This window comes from Bison bison, unplaced genomic scaffold (genome assembly GCF_000754665.1).
Source record: "Bison bison bison isolate TAMUID 2011002044 unplaced genomic scaffold, Bison_UMD1.0 scf7180017864518, whole genome shotgun sequence".
Lineage (NCBI taxonomy): Eukaryota > Metazoa > Chordata > Mammalia > Artiodactyla > Bovidae > Bison > Bison bison.
Window position 1 is genome coordinate 12,483,740 of NW_011495071.1, and position 2,105 is coordinate 12,485,844.

Here is a 2,105-nt window from a genome sequence, read left to right on the forward strand (position 1 = left end):
TGGTGCCAATTTTAAATACAATTTTATTTAAGACATTGCATTTTTCCACTTACAATACAGTGCTTGTAAAGTGCAATGTTTTTCCATGTGCACACACATTCCATGTTCAAGTATCAAGAATGCCCAGTTTATTTACTATAGCAGCTCAACTTCGTAACTGCCACGGAATTTGCTACAATTTGGGTCCTTCCATGTTTTGTGTGGAACAATGCTAAATCTATGCTAGGCTGGCTTAATCAACCTCTTCAATGGTGGGCCCAGAGGAGGCACCCCCTGATGGAGGAGCTCCACCACCAGGGAAGCCCCCAGGCATTCCTCCTGGCATTCCCCCAGGCATGCCTCCTGCACTCTGGTACAGCTTGGTAATGATGGGGTTGCAGACTTTTTCCAGCTCCTTCTGCTGATGTTCAAATTCTTCCTTCTCTGCAGTCTAAAGGGAAATAAAAAACATTCTATGACCATAAATTCTTTAAATGGAAGGTTAACTTTGATGCAATCAACCTGACACTATAAACAGCATTTAGGTTACATTGGAGGTCTTGGGTCACTCAGACATCCAAGGAAGGAATTGCCAACATCTAGGGTTCTGGTGGAAACCGCGAATGTTTTGGACCATTCATCATTGTGACCTCAATTTAAAAAACCAACCTAAGTTTTTGCTAAAGCCCTTAACACACAAAACCCCATACCCTGAAGTTTCTAGCAATAATTACAAACCTGGTTCTTATCCAGCCAGTTGATTATTTCATTACACTTGTCAAGAATCTTCTGTTTGTCTTCATCATTAATCTTGCCCTGAAGTTTCTCATCCTCAACAGTAGCTTTCATGTTGAAGGCGTAGGATTCAAGCGAATTCTTTGAAGACACCTTGTCCCGCTGCTTCTCATCTTCAGCTTTGTACTTCTCTGCTTCTTGAACCATGCGTTCAATGTCTTCCTTGCTCAAGCGGCCTGTAAGATTAACCAGTGTTTTAGGTGCAACCTTTTATGCAAGAATAAACAATTACCCTGCAACTCCATTTAGCGATTAAGTGTGATCTCTTGGCTAAATGCTCTTAAGGAAGATGAGACACTTGGAAAATAAAACTCAAAACTCCAACGTCTTAAACTAGATCTCACTATACATAATATGTAGCCCAAACTCACCCTTGTCATTAGTGATGGTAATCTTGTTCTCTTTTCCTGTGCTCTTATCCACAGCAGAAACATTGAGAATGCCATTGGCATCAATATCAAAAGTGACTTCAATCTGAGGAACACCACGGGGGGCAGGAGGTATGCCTGTGAGTTCAAACTTGCCAAGCAGGTTGTTATCCTTGGTCATGGCACGCTCACCTTCATAAACCTATAGAAATTACATTCAATATTACAGAAATTCTACAAAAACAGAGGGGAAAACTCAGGGTTTCTCTGCTAGCTTAAATTTATATAAGCTTGATTAGGCAAGACTGATCGCTCAGACATCCAAGGAAGGAGTTGGCCAACACAGGATTTCTGGTGGAAACTACGAATGGTTTTGGAATCCATCATCACAGCAGAACAAATCCTGCCCAATTTTACAGCAGCTCAAACTGAGCCAGCTTACCTGAATGAGCACACCAGGCTGGTTGTCGGAGTAGGTGGTGAAAGTCTGCGTCTGCTTGGTAGGAATGGTGGTATTGCGCTTGATGAGGACAGTCATGACTCCACCAGCAGTTTCAATTCCAAGGGAAAGAGGAGTGACATCCAACAGCAGCAAGTCTTGAACATTTTCAGATTTGTCTCCAGACAAAATGGCTGCCTGGACAGCTACATTAAAAAGAAAATTATTTTTTAAAGAAAACCACAGTTGAACTCATTATCTTACTAACAATTCTCAATCGCTCAGACATCCAAGGAAGTTTTGCCATCATTAACTAAAGCTTTTGGTGGAAACTACGAATGTTTAAAAATCATTCATCACAGCGAAATTTAGCTTAGGCCTCCTAACTGCTGTTTAGCTAAAGAGATTACCTGCACCATATGCAACAGCCTCATCAGGGTTGATGCTCTTATTCAGTTCTTTCCCATTGAAGAAGTCCTGGAGAAGTTTCTGAATCTTGGGGATACGGGTTGAGCCACCAACCA

At 41.7% G+C, this 2,105-nt stretch overlaps 1 protein-coding gene across 1 annotated transcript in view; it reads right to left on the reverse strand.

The window, feature by feature from the left end:
• The window catches only part of HSPA8 (heat shock 70kDa protein 8), a 4,412-nt gene continuing 2,307 nt past the window's right edge, over positions 1-2,105 (reverse strand). Inside the window, exons 5-9 of the mRNA XM_010830509.1 lie at positions 1,992-2,103; positions 1,585-1,787; positions 1,146-1,344; positions 718-950; positions 1-430 (exon numbers count right to left, since the gene is read on the reverse strand). Coding sequence (XP_010828811.1) covers positions 233-430; positions 718-950; positions 1,146-1,344; positions 1,585-1,787; positions 1,992-2,103 — 945 coding nt within the window. The 3' untranslated portion in view covers positions 1-232. The remainder of the gene's footprint in view (positions 431-717; positions 951-1,145; positions 1,345-1,584; positions 1,788-1,991; positions 2,104-2,105) is intronic.